Here is an 18063-nt window from a genome sequence, read left to right on the forward strand (position 1 = left end):
GCATTAGAATGGTACAAAAGAGTTCTTGTACTTACTAGGACCCCTAGTTATTTCTATTTAGTCTTCACTTCCTCATCTGTAAAATGGGGATACAACACTCGACTAACTCCATTTGGTGTGGTTGTGCAGAACAAGGCAATCTGAGTCATTTATAAAGAAAAGCAGTATTTCTCACAGTTCTCAAGACGGTGGAGTTTAAGGTGGGAAGGCTGCATTTGGTGAGAGAAACTTGTTCCTGTGTCAACCTGAATCTGAAAGCAGAAGGGCTAACGGCATTTATGAGATAGCAAGAGTTTTATTTGCAGTCCCAGATCCTTGGGCTATAAACACTAATATGCTCATGAGTTTGTGATGCCTTACGTCCTAAATACCTCATCTCTCAACACCATTGCACTGGGGATTAAGTTTCCAATACAGCTTTTTGCGGGACACAGTCAAACCACAGCAAACACACTCTGTAGTATTGTGAGGATTGGAGATGAAACATATTTGCAAAATGTCACCGTCTGTAATTGTAGGTCTCTTCAAATGGTAGTTATTAATGGAAGCACATCTGCTCTTGGACACATTAGTCACAGTCATGTGCCAGCCTACCCTGTACCTCCTCTCTGGGAAATTTAGAACAAAAGAGGGTCTAGGAATCAAAGCAGGAACAGCCATCCAGTACACTTTGCTATTTATTGTTGACAATGGGCTTTACTAATATCCTGTTAAGGATGGGCAGGAGGTGTGCTCCTGACCTGCTGATAAGTATTTCCTTCCACAGTCGGATTTGGCGTTTCTCAACCTTTTATTGTCTTTATTAACATCCTGAGAACCCCGTTAACAATAGTGATAAGAAGCACACCACATGCCAAGCACCTTCACAGAGGGACGGAAATGTACTTAATCCTTCAATGACCTTGTGTGGTGGAGACCTTCATCACCTGGATACTTGACAGGTGCCCTGTAGGGCCGACCAATAGCGGGAAGGGCCGTGGTACTAGGCCCACTCAGCGAGCACACCAGGCAAGTGGTCAACTGCATCCCCTCTTTTACAGGGGCCATGATAGAGTTTCTCTAGGAGAGAAACTTGCAGAGGCGGAGAATGAATCGGGCGTCGTCCTGTTTCCCTCCTGCTGGTAAAACACGTGGTGAGGAGCCCGCAGGGGTGGTGACCCCACTCCACTTCAAAAGTCTGAAGAACTTCCGATCCGAAAAACTGAGTTCCACTCTTAGCCTCGGTCAATTAAGCCTTTACAAAGAGGGGCGGGGCCTGTAGGAAACGGACCGTGGGGGCGGGGGGCGGGGGCCGAACAGAACATCCCGCGCCGCTGATTGGCTGACACGAATGACTGTTCCCTTCTGCCTCCGCCCCATCTCCGAGCTGCCTAGCCACTGGAGGCGGTCGCTCGACGCCGGCCGCAGTGCCAAACAGGCAGGGGGCGGGCCCCGGGGGGCGTGCCTGAGCGCGCCCCGCCCCCGCCCGCCAGCCCCGCCCCCGCCCCGCCCCCGGCCCGGCGCGGCTGCCTCCTCCGCGCCGCGTCCTCTGGCTCCCTCAGTCCTCGCGGCACGCCGTTGCTTCTCCGCCTGAGGACGCCCCGCGCCCGCAGCCCGTTCCCGGCGCCAGCGCCGCTCTCCGCGGCCAGCGCTCCGCACAGGGTCGCCCGCCGCGTGCCCGTGTCGGCCGCGGCCTCACCGTGCCCCGGGGCGGGCCATGGAGGCGGACGGCGCCGGCGAGCAGATGAGACCGCTACTCACGCGGGTAAGGAGCGGGGAGGCCGAGGCCCGCAGACAAAGGCGGCGGCGCGGCGGGGCTGCCGGCGGCCTCTGTCGGCGGCCGCGCGCCGCCGTCGCCTTTGTGTGGCGGGGGTCGCGGGGGCCCGCAGCCCGCGGCCGGCCTGCAGCCCTGGCGGCCGGCTCCCCCGAGGGCGCGCGTGTCCGCCGGCCGCAGCGCCCCGCTCGCAGCCTCGCGGCGCCGGCCGCCGCCTTCTCCCGCCGCGTGGACGCCGCGGTCCTTGAGCCCCGCTGCTCTTCCTGCGCCCGCCGCCCGTCACCTCTGGCCGGACCGTCGGTGCCAGCGCTCTGTGGAGTGTCGGGTCGCCGGCCAGGAGAAGGACCGTGTGGATGTCCTCCTCCGGGCCCCATAGAAAGAGAAAGGACCGCGTCACCAGCCCAGCGGACCCCGCTTTCCCAGTGACACTAGCAAGCTGCTGGAGTAGCCGTGGGCTTGCAAAAGTGGGGTTCTCATTTAGACGGAGGACAAGTGGCCCTTTCCCAAGGAACAGGGGTGCATATGTGCTCCACAGCGGAGACTGTCTTCTTTCATGGGCTATGACTCAAAGGATGGGGTGGTATTAATTTTCCTACTTGCAATTTTTACTCTGACCAGCGAAAGGGGAGGGAAGCTTGCAGGGATAAAAATTTTCCAGTCTTTTCACAGCAGGGAAAACAACTTTTCACTTTCCTTTTTTAAATTAGAATTTTTCTTAACGTCCTCATCCCACGTTCATTTTAAGATTATTGTGGAGGCCACGGGCAGTGGTCATTCATTATTACTTCACCATATTCAAATAGAAGTTCTTTAAATATAAAGGGGAACTTGAGTCTGAAAACTGAATTCGTTCCGCAGTGGTTATGGGTTTGATGGGTCACAGTGATGGCGTACTGGAAACTCGTAAGGATTCTTTTTATGGTCTTTGAATGAACTGTTGGGCAGCACCTTCCCCAAGAGTATCTGTCAAATACACTGTTGCTTATTCTTAACCTTATTTGCACATTTTCAGCTGAACAGTAAACAGTATCAGTTTTCATTCTCAAACACTGCTTAAGCAGACGTAGTACATAATACCACCATTGCCACTCATTCATTCATTCTCTGCAGTAACTTATTAATATATACTGTAGTGTCCAAAGTAGAACCTGCTTTTTCCTAATAGGAGCTTCATTCAACGGGATGTGGGTGTGTCTACAACGAAGGACAGGATGGGACAAACAGATGGCAATGAACTCTCAGTTCTGGTATTAGTGGCATGATAGGAGAGTATTTTGGAAAGTCATACTCCCTAAGTCTTTGGGAGAATAAAATGTCAATAGTAAACTTACAGAAATTAATAATAGAAATAAAATTCAGCAAAATTTTCAAAATTTTTTGACCAAATGAAGCAGTGAAAATGGGTTGAAATGGTGGAGGGTGCTCTGATTTTTGAAAAGTGGGACACTAACAAAGTTAGAGTTTCCCATGCTCACTTTACTTTGATAAGTGAAAGTCATAAAAATGAAATACTCTGATGTTGGCCAATTGTAACTTTTTCTTCCTTCCTTCCTTCCTTCCTTCCTCCCTTCCTTCCTTCCTTTTTTCTTCTTTTTTTCTTTTTCTTTTTTAAACAGGGACTCACTTTGTCCTTCAGGCAGGCCTCAAATTTGCTACAGTCTTTCTGTCTCGGTCACACTAGTGCTAGGATTACAGGCATGAGCCATCATGCCCACCCAACTCTCACTTATAACTTTTAGTTCACAATAGACTGGCCTTGCCAAAAGAGTAGACTAAAATCAATACTTAGGCACCACCTTAAGTTTATAATTATGCAAAGAATTAAGTGGCCGTTAAGTTGGTGGCCATTTATATTATTCTGAAAATGGGGCCCATTCTTTTCATAATGTAGTATCTAAGGTTTCTTCTCCTAGAATTATGATTCTCACTGACCATAGCATTGGAAAGAAAAATCTTACCTTGCATTATCTAAACAGGGTGAGGGAAAGCTCACACATGCTAGGCTTGTGCCACCATGTATGGCTGCAACTTTTGTTTTGCCTTAATAAAAATATCACCTTTGTAGGTATCACTTAGAATTTATCAAAGTCTTACTTCTTAGTGTAGAGTAAGTAGTAGTTAGTCATATTTTCTAGTGTAGGCTGTAAACAAATGGTAGCATTTTTCTAGCAATAGCAAATAAGCTTTCTTTTGAACATTTTGGCAATGTCCCATGGAAAGGTTGCTTCTATGATTTCTTCCATTATTAGGCTTTTTGTTGTTTTTATTTGTTTGTTTTTCAACACAGCTGTTATAGGTCTGTGTTTCATCACTGGCTGTCCTGGAGATCACTTTGTAGACCAGGCTGGCCTTGAATTTACAGAGATCGCCTGCCTCTGCCTCCTCCTGAGTGCTGGGATTAAAGGAGTGTGCCACCACCCACCTGGCTTTTTTTTTTTTTTTAAAATTATTATTAAAGGCAAGGTTTCTGTGTATTGAGGATGATCTTGATCACCATATAGCCAGAACTGGCCTCAAAATGCATCAACCTCCTGCCTCAGCCTTAAATGCTGGGATTATAGGCATATTTTACCTCATCCAGCTTCATTTCATAGATATTAAGTGTCTCATGGATTCTGGGTGCTGGGAAAATAGACATACAAGGTAGATGGAGTCCTGCCTTCAGTGAGTTTATTTTGGCGTGTTGGGAGAACACAGTGATAGCCTTTATATTCCACTTGTGAATGCCAGTTAAAACATTTCATGAGTCTGTTAGAAATAGTTCTTAAAAAATAGATATTAGGCTAAATGTAATAAGACTCAAATAACCCAGCTTTTGTGAGTCTGTAAATAGCCTTATTTTGGGGGACTGGGTTGCTATTGACAGCTTTTAGGTATATGGCACCCCAGGAGTATTACTAGAATTCCACTAACCTTTTTGGCTTATTCTTGGTAATTTGAGTTCCAATTTGAGTTCATGGGTTTGTAACCGCAAAGCGAGAGGCAGCATACCTGTCATCTGTCTAAGGAAACTGGACTTGGATTGGGGGACCACTGTATTTGATCCTGAGACAGATGACGGCTGCTCTAAGAGGAGCCATCACAGGGTTTCTTTTGATTGAGCAGAGGATATGAAAATTAGCATGGTCTTATACTAAACTCTTATTAGTTGAGTAGATTAAAATTAAAAGCCAAAGTACCCTGGCATTGGAGGAACCTAGTATAACATTTTAGTGGCCTGTGGCGTGCTAGCTAATATATATATAAACTTCAGTAGTTACTTGTCAACATCCTGTAATGGGTTGTTTTTCTTCCTTTCTCTCTCTTCTTTCTTACTCTATCTTACCACAAATAAGATCTTAGAGCGGATAGGATTTGCAGCTACACAAAGGGTCGTTTATGTAAAGGAACATTATGGGTGTGAAAGTCAGTTCCAGCTCACCATTCTTCTGTCTCAACCCTCCATACAGCTGGGGTAATAATCAACACACATTATTTTACACTCCTGCAGTTACAATTCTTTTGTACATTTAGTAATTCTCAGTTTTGAAGTAAATGTATCAAAAAGAAAATTATAATTTTTATTAATAAAATATGTATCTTCTTTGTTTACCAGAGTATCACATATTTTATTGAGATTTAATGATTTGGACAAGTTTAGAGTTGTGTTTTTGAAGATGCTTAACCACTAAGAGGGCCTGTGACTGGTGTGATTTCAGGCTGTAGCAGTGCTGGGGTCTGTGACTGGTGTGATTCAGGCTGTAGCAGTGCTGGGGTCTGTGACTGGTGTGATTTCAGGCTGTAGCAGTGCTGGGGTCTGTGACTGGTGTGATTTCAGGCTGTAGCAGTGCTGGGGTCTGTGACTGGTGTGATTCAGGCTGTAGCAGTGCTGGGGTCTGTGACTGGTGTGATTTCAGGCTGTAGCAGTGCTGGGGTCTGTGACTGGTGTGATTTCAGGCTGTAGCAGTGCAGGGGTCTGTGACTGGTGTGATTCAGGCTGTAGCAGTGCTGGGGTCTGTGACTGGTGTGATTCAGGCTGTAGCAGTGCTGGGGTCTGTGACTGGTGTGATTCAGGCTGTAGCAGTGCTGGGGGCCGGATACTAGAAAAGTGCTAGGTTGGCCTGTGACTGCTATAGCAAGAGTGGATTAGATATTATGTGGTTATGATATAGATTTACATTTATCTGGAGCTGATACTATTTGAATTTTAATGCATTTAATGAAGCAGTTTTTTTTTTAACCCCAACAGTATAGAAGTGAAGAGTTAGAGCAATTTTGACAAAACGCATTAGTGTTTTAAATACCTATTCTTTCTTGTGCAGAGAGTGTTATGTGGACTAAAGCCATTTGCTTCCCATTCTGTTCATATCTCTGTGGAGATCTTCCTCTGCCTGTGGATTCCAAGATTGTATTACTTATTTTCTACTAGATTGCCCGGTTTGAGAAGCTGTTGGTTGTATATCATTTCTGATGAGGATTAAGAATGTATCTTTGGCCGGGCGGTGGTGGCGCACGCCTTTAATCCCAGCACTCGGGAGGCAGAGGCAGGTGGATCTCTGTGAGTTCGAGGCCAGCCTGGGCTACAAAGTGAGTTCCAGGAAAGGCGCAAAGCTACACAAAGAAACCTTGTCTCGAAAAAACCAAAAAAAAAAAACCAAAAAAAAAAAAAAAGAATGTATCTTTGAAAGTAGAGTCACACTCTGTAAGATGCACATTTGATTAGAAAGGAGCGTGGAATGGTTTCTAAAGGAATGGAGATAAAAAGGTTTTCTTTGCAGCTTTCTATAACATATAATTAATAACTTGGTGTGCTTGTGATTTGCATACTTTTATATACACAATTTTCTCTACCTAATAATATTTATTTTAAAAAATTCTTTTTGAGACAAGTTTTGCTGTGTAGCCCAGCATTGCTTGGTACTCATCTTCAGCTCAGGCTGGCCTTGAAATTTTAGTCCCCCTCCTACGTGTGCCTTCAGAGTGCTGGGATTACAATTGTGTATCAGTACATTAACTTACTGGCAGTCTTCATTTTGGGAAAATACTAAAGGTCTACAGAATCTCTTTTGCTTTAAAAATCAATGTATTCAACAAGAAAATGAATCAGATTCATGTAGAGCCTCTTTCTCTTAAGTCTTCCTGGTAGAACTACAGATGCTTTTGGTAAAAGTCTTCTAGGAAGCATCTAAAGAGTCTTACTCTGTGGCTCTGTTTGGCCTGTATAGACCAGACTGTCCTCAAATTCACACAGGTCCTCTGCCTTCTGATTAAAGGCATGTGCCACCATGCCCAGCAGAAACAAATTTTTTTGTGGAATAATTTTATACTTTGCCATGAAGATATTATTTTGGTTTGGAAATAAATATCTTTGAAAACTTTAGCAGTTTTAAGTATTGGTATGGTTGGCTGGAAAGTGGGCAAATAGGGGACTAGGGAAGTGAGGGAAAGACAAGTGTGATAGACTAGAGGACATGTGTGAATTCCTGTGGACACTTTTAGGCAGATGTGGTCACTTGTAAGTGGAGCTCAGGGGAGTTGGGTTTCAGTAATCCTCACAGTTCTCTCCACCTTCCTCCCTCCCTCCCATGATCTTGCTAAGCATTCTCAGCCCATCTGGAGAACAGGCTGGCCTTGAACTTCCATTGAACTTGACCCTGCCTCCAGAGTGCTGGCATTACCACACTTCACTGCTTTGATGTACATTTAAAACTGGATTTCTTTTCTTGGTGTTCACACTTCCCCGTTTAGATTGAAAGCAGAACTTTTTTTTTTTTAGTAGCGACTCTTAACAAATTGTGAAATTCATTGCTTTTTAAAAACTCCTAGGAGTTGGGTTCTTATGCATGCTTGTGTTGCTGTTAGCTACCTGGGAGGCCAAAGTAGGGAGGTTGCTTTAATCCAGAAGTCCAAGGTTAGCACAGGTAGTTAAGCCCATTTAAAAAAAAAAAAAATCTTGATTTTTATATTCTATGAAATGAATTGAAAGGACCAAATTTTTGTTTTGTGAGAATGTAATTTATTTAAAATATGAGAAAAGAGACTCCTGTATGATTAATGTTACCTCATAATACAGCACTGTATTTAAAATTGATTTAAAAATAGAGGTGACTGATATGGCATCAGGCGGGTTCATGAATCACCCCCCCCCCAAAAAAAAAAACTTTTTTCTATTTGTTTTTTTCTGGGAGAGATAGAAATAACTTTGAAATCTCAGAGGAGTCCCGAAGACAGCTAAAGAACATATCCTAAAAGTTAACTCAGTTTGACTACATGTCTTTAAAAATTCATAGGCTTATAGTTTGCTTAAATAATTGTTAGAAATTTCTGCATTCACCTCCATAACATACATTTGCAATTTATTTCTCAGATTCTAAAGTCTATAGGAGAGTCTGTGAAAGAACAATTTGTAGTCAAATAAGTTTGAGAGATGTCACACAGACTTTTTAGAAATTCGTAATACATAACAATACATTAAAGATTCTTGAGAAATCCTGTAATAGATAAGTATATTAAACTTTGAGAGAATACAGCCACATTCAGTGGTTCTTAGAAAACATGAACACCAGATCACTAATTTATGTCATGGATCTTTAAAAAAGCAAATCCTGTGACACCAGCTATGTAATCCTGTATAAGATAGACTTTTCTCTGTGTTAGTTACTGTATAGGAAAGATTGAAAATTGTGTCATTTTCAAAGTTGCTTCTTGCAATCATACCATCTGGGAAACTGAGGCAGGCCATTGGCTGTGATTTTGGCCTACATCGGAATACACTATCTTAAATAAAAACAAATTCGGAAGCAACCTCCTTGTGTGGCACAGGTAGAGTTAATTACAGGATATCCACCTCATGCCATCTGACAGGTGGCTGAAGAGTGAGGATGGTTCTTTGTACTGATAGAGAGGTAGCTAGATCTGATTACAGAGACTTCTCTAAGGGGTAAGAATATGTATCTAAATACACTGGAGAGCTAAAGAGGAAAATGGTATACATCCCTAGAGAGGAAGAGTGTGAACAGTGAGAGTGAGGGGAGGGAGCAGAGCTTCACAGTGAATTGTTTTCATACCTATGACAAAAGACACAGGATGTTTTTTATTTTATTTTACTTTTGTTGTTGTTTAAAGACAGGGTTTCATTGTGTAGCCCTGGCTGTCCTGGATCTCGCTCTGTAGACCGGGCTGGCCATGAACTCACAGAGATGCAACTGCCCTCTGCCTCCTCAGTGCTGGGATTAAAGGCATTTGCCACTATCATCCATCTTTTTTATATAAATAATTCTTATGTTTACACATAGCAGAAAAAAATTTTGAGCCTAGGCTGACCTTGAACTTACTGCTGACCTCAAACTAAGGCAATTTTCTTGCCTACATATATGCACCACCACACCAGCTTCTAATTCCTCCTTCTTCCCTCCTCTCCATACCTCTCTCCTTCTCCCCTCTCATCTTCTCCCCCAGCCCCCTCTTTCTGAGATTGGGCATCTCACTACGTAGCCCAGGCTGGCCTCAGATGGCATTGTTCATGAACAGAATCTTTATCCTCCTTCCTTAGTCTCTTGTCATGCCCAGCAGATGATTTATGTCATGGGTTGACATTACTTCATGAGAGGTGTTAATAGAGTCTTCTAACATATGAATTACCTAATTATCATGTTGTGAAGGTACTTCATCGATGCTATAGTTTATATAGTATATAAGCTCAAAAATCATAACTAATATTAATGAACTGCATAACTCCTACCTAATTATGTACCGAATTCATAACTAATACAGTGAGCTGCATACCACCTACCTAATTGTGTACTGAGTTCATTTATCCTTTAGAAATTGGAGTTTGTAGTTACTGATGTTCTTTCTAATCTGTTTACATTCTACTGAGGAATTCGAGTCAGTGAAGTGTAAAGGAAAGGTTAGGGGCACTATTTAAAATGCAATGGCTTGGGTATAAGGAAGTAACAGTTTGGTGATTGTACTGCTTATTTTTTGTCAACTTGACACAGGCTAGAGTCATCTGAGGAAAAGAAACATCAATTGAGAAAGTGCCTCCATCAGACTGGCCTGCAGACATGGCTGTGAGACATTTTCTTGATTAATGGTTTCTGTGGTATGGTTCCGTTCACTGTGTGCAGTGCCACCCTTGCACAGGTGGTCCTGGCTTGTATAAAAAAAGTCAGTTGAGCAAGCCATGGAGAGCAAGCCAGTAGTAAGTCATATCCTCCATGGCCTCTGCTTCAGTTCTTGACTGCAGGTTCCTGCCTGGGTTTCTCTTGATGGCTATAAGCTAAAGTAAGCCGTTTCCCCTAAGTTGTTTTGGTCATGGTCTTTATCACAGTAGAAAGCAAGCCGGGACAGTGATGTACAATATGACTTTGTTCCTTTCTTTCTGAGATGGTTTGGCTGACCTTCGGCTTTAGACGACCTTTTCTGACTCCTGAATGCTGTAATTACAGGTGTTTCACCATGCCCAGCTGGTGGATACGCTGTTGTAAACCTAGACTTTCCCCTTGTGAAAATACTTACCTTTTAATTGAAATTCATAATGGTTTTTAAGTTATCCATAATGTACTTAAGATTCATATATATATATATATATATATATCAAAGTTATTAAACGTTTTAAGTCATTTAAGTTATGAATAAAATAGTCATAATTTTTTAAGTTCAAAGGCTAGGGATGTGTGTAACTCAGTGGAAAAACACTTGCTCAAGGTGCTTAAGGGACTGCAATTAGATCTCCAACATCCTGAGAAATAAACTCAACAAATAATCCAGGTGAATTGGCATTTGCTGAAATTACAGGGACACAGTTGTAGGGGACACTGGTCATATTGCATTCCTGATTTTATTATGGGGGCCACTGTTTACCAAGTTTTTAAAGTTAACATTGGGGAAAAGATCATTTTTCCATCTTTTGAAGTTATTTTTCTTTTCAAGAAAGTATTTTTATATTTGTTTTTCAATATAAGTCTTAGTGCATGTTCAGAGATCACACAACCCCTTAGATAAAGTAACAAAACCCACTAAAGGTTCTTTTTTGTTGTGTTTGTGAGATAGTCACTTATTTTGTAGCTCAGGCTAGCTGTGAACTTGGACATAATCTTCCTGAGTGTTGGGATTGTAGCAAGTGCCCACATACTCTGAGGGCGTTTCATTTTCTGTTTGTGTTTTGAGATGAATTTTGCTACTTTATTGCCCAGGCTGTCCAGGAGTTCAGTACTTCGCCACAGCCCTTCCTGATCTGGGATCTCAGACTAGCCACTTGAGCCCTCTCCTTAATTTAACTAGAGGTAAGGCTTTATTCAAGCAGGTGATAAGTATTGAACACCAGGAACATAGAAATCAGTTTTCACCAGTTTTAGATATTTTTAAGTTTTGGGAAATTATGTATTTTACTTGTTTGCTACTCCTTGTGTGGTTTTCGATTTATAGAAACCATGGGTTTTTCATGTACATGATTATAAAAATGACTAATGACAAGAAGGATTTCCAAGCTCAGATGACAGCTGTTACACTGTTCTGGAAGTGTTGAAATGTGCTATTTCTAGTTCATCTTTAAGAATTACTATATGGTAGGAACCTTTGCTCCTCATCTGCTTTTAATTTTATGATTTGGGGTTTGTGGACAATCTTTGACTACAATTGCCCCCTAGCCTCATAGTGCACTTCTCAGTGGGGGCCTTTTAGGAAGAATGGGGTGATCTTACCTACTTCCAGTTGTCAGGAGGAGCTCCCTTGGGTATTTTTGCATTTCATACCTGCAGGGTACAGTTTTCCTTGAGATTATTTTTGCGTTTGGGAGACTTAGTTTCCCTTTTGCTAAGAATTTGGGATTCTTTCAGAATAAATTTAACCCTCATTCAACTTTTTATTTTGTCTAGCTGTTTTTTTTTTTTTTCAGAAATAGGGAATTTGAGAAATGATTATAAGTTCTACAGACTGTTTCAAAATAAGACAAAATTCAGAGACAGCACAACCCAGGCAACACATTCATAGCTTCAGACAGTCTTATCACCACCAGGTGGCTCCCCGCAGCCAACACACCTTTATATTCTCCTGCCTGCTGCAACTTTTAAATGCTGGATTACAGGTATGATTGCCCTGCTGGCTTTATGCATTCTACTACAATGCAGTTATTTGACTAATCTGCTTAATTAAAATCTGTAGTCTTAACCTTATTTAGAAGGATCCAGAGTAGAGCCTCTGATGAGAAAACAGGAAGCTGGAGCCAGTGCAGACAGTGATTTCTGGAGGACCTGAGAAAGAAATACACGACAGAGATGAGAAGGTTAGAGGCAGCTCTTCCCTGAGGCCTTTCCTAGTTGTCCTGTAGTGTTTGGTCATTATTTCTTGGATCCCAAAGAGAACTCTATGTACTTTCAGAAAGAATCTGGGAAGTTTAAACAAAGTTTAATAGAGAAACCAAGAGAAGCCTGGTTAGTAGCCTCACAGAATTTCTGTTTTCTTACTGAGATAAGAAATACCAATTATGAAATAGCAATAATATAAGAATTCAGATTAAAGCATTGCTAAATTGCTATGCAGGTCAACTGGCAGGTCTTTACCATTTATAGCAAATGCTTGTTGCCTGCATTCAAAGCTACTCTTTGACGCTTCTTTTGGATATTTATTTCAACAACTCATATTCAAATGAAAATTACTTCATAGTACAACAGTGCCTATGCTGAACAGAATACAAACTAAACTTTTAAGTACATTTATTAAACAATTTTAGCAAATACTTGATTAGGTATTTAACTTAACATTCTTCAAAGCACAGAGATCCCAAACATATTCCCAGTATTTTCCATATTCTCTAACAATACTTTTTTTTTTTTGTACATAAGAATAAATACCTCCTGACTGGGTCTGGTGGTATAGACCTGTAATCCCAGCTATTTGGGAGGCTAAGGCAGGAACATCACAAGTTGAATCCCCATTTAGGATCAAGAGTGAGTTTAAGGCCACTCTGGGGGACTTATTGAGACCCCTGTCTCATAACAAAATGTAAAAAGGAGGCAGGTTTATATAGCTCAGGACTAGTCTTTCCTAGCATGTGTGGGGCCTTAACGATTGTAACAGAATTAATACTTAGAGGAAATAAGGAGGTAAAGAAAAACAACTTGGAGGTCATTGGACCAAAGATTTGGGTCTAGGTGATTTCTTGCCCCTTCTCATTTGTTTACACAGTGGCAATTTTATGAGAGTAAACAGACAAGAGTTAAAGAATAGGAAAGGAAACAGGACCGAGCCAGGAAGATTGCCAGTTTGAGGCCAATCTGGGCTACAGAGTGAGGCTCTGTCTCCAAAGAATTCATAAAGAATAAAATGGGAGAATGGTATAATAAAAGAGGAATTTAATAAAGTCTTTGGGAATGTGAATGCAGGTGAGGCTACTCATTTAGAAAATCAATAGGAACTATAAAATAAGTGTCTATTTCTAAGAAGAAATGAATAGATTTCATTTTCTTCAACAATAAACTTTATTCCCCTTTTCACTCAATTATTTAACAACATTTATCAAGGAGCAGACGTACACTATTCCCAGACCCAGTTGTTCGGTTTAGTGTGTTCAGTCTCTGAAATGAGTTGAGAGTGTTTGAGGAGTTGGACGGGGGAGCCACGGGCTGGGCAGACGGCTCGGTGTTAAAGAGCACTTGCTGCTCTTCCAGGCACATCCTTCTGTTCCCGAGGGTCGGACACATCTCCTGGCCTACATGGGATCCAGGCATGCATGTGGTACACAGACATAAATGTAGGCAGAACATACGTACACATAAGTAGCAAAGTAGACCACAGGCAGTGTTGGAGAAGGGAAGTAAGGTAGACCTTTGGCTTGGATTCTTTCTGAGAGCTGTGGATATAATATCCACATTAAATGGGGGAACAGTCAGTACTGTCTCCTCCAGACAACTCTAGAGACAGTTACGTGGAAGCTGGAAGCCAACGAGAAAGTTACCATGTTTTCCAGGCCAGTGAAGATAGAGGCTTGAGCTGTGATGATCAGAGAAAGTAAAAGGAGAAGCAGGCTGCCATAAGATCCATAGGCAGCTGAATCAGCTGGACTTGGCACTTGACTAAAGTCATAGAAAAGCACTGGGTAGTAGTCATGTTTCTACTAAGCAGCCAAATATGAGTGTCTTATTTACTGAGGTAAATGTAGAGAAGAGAATGTCATTTAAGTTTAAATCTTCCTTTTGTAGCCCTGGCTGTCCTGGTACTTTTTTGTTTGTTTGTTTGTTTTTTGAGACAGTTTCTCTGTGTAGCTTTGCGCCTTTCCTGGAATTCACTCTGTAGACCAAGCTGGCATCGAACTCACAGAGATCCGCCTGCCTCTGCCTCCCGAGTGCTGGGATTAAAGGCATGCACCACCACTGCCCGGCTCGTCTTGGTACTTTTAATGACTGAATTAGCAATGGTCCTCCTGCTTCAGCCTCCACAGTGTTAGGGTTACAAATATGCACTCCTGTCTTAGAATTCAACATATCTTCAATGTAACTTAGCAGTTTGAGTTCTGCATGGGCTGCGTAGCAACACTGACTCAAACCCAAAACCAAACCAAACAAAAGTGCAGAGCCAAGAGCTAATGACTTTACAGTATGTTTAGTAGGTCTGTGGGATGAGTGTAGAAGCGCGCTGGTTTTGACAGCCGTTTTCGTATGTGAAAGTTCAATAGACTAAGGCCCAAAGACTTATTCTGTAACATTTGGAAGCACATAGAAAAAATGTTTTTCAGCTCCCTTTTATGGATTTAAAAATATTTTATGGAAATAGCAATAGGAATACAGAATAACATTTATGTGCATTTATATTTCTGTGCCCTGGAAAACAAGTATATTCAGTACAACTCTTTAAGTTCAAGATGTGTTTAGATCAGTTTTTGTGAAAGGATGAAGGCTTTGCTTTATGTTTGATTTTACACATCTTCATATTGTTGCTGAGATGGAACCAGGTAGATTTAAATTTTTTTCTTCAGGTTCTTTAAAATTAGTAGTGCTCCCTGGTTATTTCCAAAGCAGTAGATATCATTGTGGTTGGGCCCAAGGTATCTTTTTCCCTTCCAGTGGACATTTGGCAGCATCTGTGGATATTTTAGTTTATCCTAACTTTGGTGTGTGTGTATGTGTGTGTGTGTGTGTGTGTGTGTGTGTGTGTGTGTGTGCGCGCGCGCTTCTGACATCTGTTAAGTAAAGACTTAATATGTGATGACCTACCAGTTGTACAGCCTGCTAAGACAAAGTAGTACATAGGCGAAAATGTCATTAACACTAAGGTTTAGTGTCCCTGTCCTAAAGGATTTGATTCAAGAGTCATAGAGCAAGAGAACAAAAGTGTCAAAAGAGGGAAGGCAGAGTAAGTTTATCATAGTTTACTATATTAACCCCCCCCCCCCACATTTTTGCCCAGATTGGCCACGAATTTACTGTTCTCCTTCATGTTGGGGTGACAAACATACACCACCATACCCAACCGTATTTGACTTTTTTTACATGTGTGTGTATGTATGTATGTATGTACACATGTATGTCCACATGTTCACATGCGTATTGGGTGTGCATGCAGAGGTCCAAAGTTGATGTCAAGTGTTTTCCTAATTGCTCTTCAGTTTCTTTATTGAGGCAAAGTTTCTTGCTAAACTTGAAGTTGCCTTTGTGGCTAGTCTAGCTACTCAGCTTGACTCCAGGGATCCCCTGTCACTTCTCTCTGCTACTGGAATTGCAGGCAGCTGCCATGCTTGCGTGGCTTTTATGTGGCTGCTGGGAATTTAAACTCAGGGCTCCCCACTTTTGCAGAAAGCATTTTATTTACTTAGCTATCTCCCCAACCCATATTTTGACTTGGTTGTTGTTGTTGTTATTTGTGTGTATATGTGTCTGAATATGGGGTATACTAATGTGTTTGTGTCTGTGTGTATACATGGAAGCCAGCCTTCCTTCCTTCCCTGAACCTGGAACTGTGTGTCCTGCATCCCCCACACTCCCAGCTTCTAGCTTAGAAGCCAGCAAGCCCCAGTGACTATTCTTTGTTCACCTGTCCTTGGTGCTGGGGCCTCAGGGATGCACTGAACATCCAGCTTGTTATGTGGTCTCTGGTATCTGGACTCTGGTCATTAGCCTTGCTTGGCCAGTGTATGTTTGTTTGTTTGTTCTTTTTTTTTTTTTTTTTTTTTTAAATTTTCTGGAGCTGAGGGCCGAACCCAGGGCCTTGTGCTTGCTAAGCAAGTGCTCTACCACTGAGCTAAATCCCAACACCTTGGCCAGTGTTTCTAACCAGTGAGCCAATTTCATATATATATATATATATATATATCCTCCCTCCAACTTCCTCTGTACCTTCCTGGGGCTTCTTCCTTCCTTCACCTTCATGTTTTCCTCGTCGTCATCCTCCTCTTCTTTTATAACCATTGAGTCCAATTAGTGCTGCAGGCACCTGTGTGGGTGTGGGGCCACCCACTTGAGCATGGGAGACCTAGTATTGCTGTATCCAGAAGAAAAATGATTCCTCTTCTCCTGATCCTCAGCTTGGTGTTGAATCTCATGAACCTTCTCCATCATTGCTGGAATGCTAATTGGCTTGCTCTTGTGCAGGTCTAATTTGACTTTTTATTTTAAACTTGTGTGTGGGTCGGGGGGCTTGTCTGAAGGGATCAGAGGAAGGTATCATCTCTTGGAGCTGTAGTTACAGGTTGTTGTATGCTGTCTAACATGGGTGCTGGGATTTGAACTTGGGTCCTCTGGAAGAGCTACAACTGCTCTTAATTGCTGAACCGACTGTATCCCCTAGTTTAACTTTTTAAAATTATATTTAGATAAGTTGGAGTTTGTCCTTTACCTTTAAATTTCTTAGGTAAAATTTTCTAGCTAAGTGTAGTCCAATATGATCACTGCATCTTTATGATTAAATATTGTATGACTTTTCTTGGGGAGATAGGAACAAATGTCCACCTCAGGTAGGACACTGATGACAGACCAAAGAAATTATTCTACAAAGTCTGGCTTAGTGAACCAGTGAATTTATTGGGGTTACTTCCAGGACTGTAGGTGGTGGATTACTCACAGTAGCTGAATCACTGAGAAAGGACAGAAGTTATACCCCTGGAGCTCCCTGTTCAACTTGTAGGCAGTTTAGCCACCCCAGCAGTCTGGATTAAGCTTGAGGATGGGCCTGGTGATTCCTGTTACTTTGAACTGTTGAGTCCTGTAGATTTTGTTTACTTTCTGAGTCTGTAACTTTCTTTCAATACTGAGAGAACAACTACTAGACAGTACTATAAACACTGTAACTAAATTGACATTTCTCAAAGCAAATGCAAGCTGAATTTATATCGTTTTCGTCTTTGAAATTTAACTATGAAGTATTGTTTTTGTTGTATATGCAGCACTGAGGATTGAACCCAAGGCCTCCTGAATGTTAGCAAAGTCTTTACTTTGGCCCCTGAACTACTTTTTTTTTTTACTCTTAAGAAAAACAGAACCAGATGTGGTGGTATACTCACAGGTTCATACGTCAAAATAAGGTTATAAACAAAATTCTTGAAATGGTATGGCATTTGATACAACTTTAAAAATGGCCTCGAGGAGTTGTCTTTACCTCATATATAGCATAAGGAGAAAATTTCCTGTTTCTAATCAAAGCCATTAGCTGGTGATCTTATGGTGAGGCCTGAATTTTGGTGGTGGTGAAAACTGAAATGGTTGCCTAAATTAAGCCATGTGAATGTAGCAGTGTGGAGGATGTGGTCTGGCCTTGTGCTCCTTGAAGTATGTTGTAAATGAAGGAAGTCTGCATTTGGTTTATATGGATTTTTTTTTTCTTCAACAATTTCCTTCTAATTTTTCTGTAGAAATCAAATTAAGACCAAATATCCACTTTTATTATATTTATGCTGACCTACTACTGTGTTACCATTTTTGCTTTTTAATATTATTAGCTGTCACTAAATTACTAGTAGGTTTAAAGTATTGAAAAATAATTGAGCATTTTTGTGAATGAATAATTTATTTTCTTAAAATTCTCCCATGAAATGTATGAGCAAATAGCATTATGTAGGACAGATAAAGTTACATGTAGTTTAACTTTGAGGATAGGTGATGTGTTGGAACATTGTGGCTTTGACATTGAGTAGTCCTTGATTTGAATAGTGACCAAGTTCATTGTAACTAACTTAAAGAACTCTTGGAAATTAGGAATGTTTGAGTAGTTCAGCAAAGATTAAGTAGTTTCTGGAGGTAGGACATGGTTTCTTGAATAGATGGGTATTGTTTTTTTTTTTTCTCTTTTGGGGGGTCTGCCACCCAGCTCCTAAATAAATCACACACGGAGGCTTATCTTTA

At 41.6% G+C, this 18063-nt stretch overlaps 1 protein-coding gene across 8 annotated transcripts in view; it reads left to right on the plus strand.

Annotated features, from left to right (window-relative positions):
- Nucleotides 1–1506: 1506 nt before the first annotated feature.
- Nucleotides 1507–18063, plus strand: part of Slc4a7 (solute carrier family 4 member 7) — a 95719-nt gene continuing 79162 nt past the window's right edge. For 3 of the 8 annotated variants that reach the window (XR_005092214.1, XM_037208674.1, XM_028856326.2), the window contains exon 1: nt 1508–1744. Coding sequence is in view for 7 of the 8 variants with exons in the window: in XM_037208674.1 (XP_037064569.1) it covers nt 1697–1744 (48 nt within the window). In the remaining variant the exon portion in view is untranslated. Of the gene's footprint in view, nt 1745–18063 lie in introns of all 8 variants that reach the window. The other 5 variants (XM_028856325.2, XM_028856328.2, XM_028856327.2 and 2 more) reach the window with 3 other exon arrangements.

This window comes from Peromyscus leucopus, chromosome 9 (assembly GCF_004664715.2).
Source record: "Peromyscus leucopus breed LL Stock chromosome 9, UCI_PerLeu_2.1, whole genome shotgun sequence".
NCBI lineage: Eukaryota > Metazoa > Chordata > Mammalia > Rodentia > Cricetidae > Peromyscus > Peromyscus leucopus.